Raw genomic sequence first — 1,929 nt, 5'->3', positions numbered from 1 at the left:
AATCCAAGAATTGCACACAAAATGCAAAATGCCTCACATCTCTTGCAAAATGAAGCACTGCGTTCAAAATATCACAAACACGTCTCAAAAGCAAACATTTGCAAACACCTTTGCCGTAATATTAATTCCTGTTAGATTTGTGTGTGTTACATAGAGAACTGTGTGTTGTGTTTTACAAAAAGTGTTTTGTCAAATTGAAAAAGTCAAAGGCTGAGAATTAGTGTCTGGTTTTGCAGATTTGGTGTGTGCTTCTGCTGTTTGAGTGTCAGCTTTCAGAAACTGTGTGACGAGGAAAGATTTTCTGTGAAAGCAGTTGAAAAAAAACTGTAAAGTTATATGAACATTCCTTAAACTTTACTTTAAGAATGTTTTTTTCCCCTAACACTTATTTAACTTTTAAAAAACTTTTTTTTTTGTTAGGCATCTTTTCTAAATGCACTAAAAAGTCGTCCTAACCCTGCTATCCCGCTGCCGTCTCTCTGGCTCTTAATGGAGGCTTTTAAACGCAGCAGGAACAGAGTTACAGCAGACGATGCACAGCTTCAGCCGATCCACCGAAGCACTCTCAGCGTCACAGTCACTGAGCGACGACGAGCGAAGTTCATCTGATATCACATCATCTATAGGTAACGTCTCATACACACTCAAGCTGTGAGTGATCTCAATAACACTCACATTTACATGCATTCAGTCTGCAGATGCTTTTATCCTCACTTTCTGTGCTGCCAGGGTTGAGTTACCTGCGACCCTCGACCAGAACCATCTGCTGAATAATGAAGCAGCCGCAGACATTATCATCACGAGCGCAAACACACATGAAGTGCTGCTGAGAATCACTCAGACTGAGAGGAATCGCCCGCCCACAATCTAGCGCTGCAGGATTCTGAGTGAAGGAAATTTATCTTCAAAACACAAGAAGAGCGTCGCGCCGAGAGCAAACACTCAAACACAGAACACTGACACTACAATAACAACCTGAGTCTAATCTGAACAGCGGCTCAGTTCATTTGCTTTCGACTGTATTTTCTTAGCTTTGAGGAGGATTAAACGTGTGTGTGTGTCTGTGAGTGTCTGTGCGCGTGTGTGTGTGTGTGTGTGTGTGTGCGACGACGAGCGAAGTTCATCTGATATCACATCATCTATAGGTAACGTCTCATACACACTCAAGCTGTGAGTGATCTCAATAACACTCACATTTACATGCATTCAGTCTGCAGATGCTTTTATCCTCACTTTCTGTGCTGCCAGGGTTGAGTTACCTGCGACCCTCGACCAGAACCATCTGCTGAATAATGAAGCAGCCGCAGACATTATCATCACGAGCGCAAACACACATGAAGTGCTGCTGAGAATCACTCAGACTGAGAGGAATCGCCCGCCCACAATCTAGCGCTGCAGGATTCTGAGTGAAGGAAATTTATCTTCAATACACAAGAAGGGCGTCGCGCCGAGAGCAAACACTCAAACACAGAACACTGACACTACAATAACAACCTGAGTCTAATCTGAACAGCGGCTCAGTTCATTTGCTTTCGACTGTATTTTCTTAGCTTTGAGGAGGATTAAACGTGTGTGTGTGTGTGTGAGTGTCTGTGCGCGTGTGTGTGTGTGTGTGTGTGTGTGTGTGTGTGTGAGTGTCTGTGTGTGTGAGTCTGTGTGAGTGAGTGTGTTTGCAAAAAAAGAAAGCAAAAAAACCCGCAACATTTTGTAAAGTTGGCCACTATAGGGAGTATGCAAATATGGAAACGAAGATGTTTTGTCTATCCCTGAGTGTTGAATGTTATAAATATAAGAACTTGTGAATGTATGTTAGCCATGTGTGCCTGTCATCTTGCAAACTAACTTCCCAAAGTATTTGGATTCCGTTTTTGTTGCTTGTCTTGTGGATCCAAATAAAAGAATAAAACGTGTGTGTGTGAGTGTCTGTGT

General features: G+C 42.6%; 1 protein-coding gene across 1 annotated transcript in view; it reads right to left on the bottom strand.

The window, feature by feature from the left end:
• Window positions 1-1,929, bottom strand: part of LOC107663746 (receptor-type tyrosine-protein phosphatase mu-like) — a 313,414-nt gene that overhangs the window by 131,453 nt on the left and 180,032 nt on the right. Inside the window, exons 12-13 of the mRNA XM_016454059.1 lie at window positions 741-883; window positions 525-649 (exon numbers count right to left, since the gene is read on the bottom strand). Coding sequence (XP_016309545.1) covers window positions 525-649; window positions 741-883 — 268 coding nt within the window. The remainder of the gene's footprint in view (window positions 1-524; window positions 650-740; window positions 884-1,929) is intronic.

This window comes from Sinocyclocheilus anshuiensis, unplaced genomic scaffold, assembly GCF_001515605.1.
Source record: "Sinocyclocheilus anshuiensis isolate Anshui unplaced genomic scaffold, SAMN03320099.WGS_v1.1 scaffold2305, whole genome shotgun sequence".
Classification (NCBI taxonomy): domain Eukaryota; kingdom Metazoa; phylum Chordata; class Actinopteri; order Cypriniformes; family Cyprinidae; genus Sinocyclocheilus; species Sinocyclocheilus anshuiensis.
This window is presented reverse-complemented; position numbering and strand designations above follow the sequence as displayed.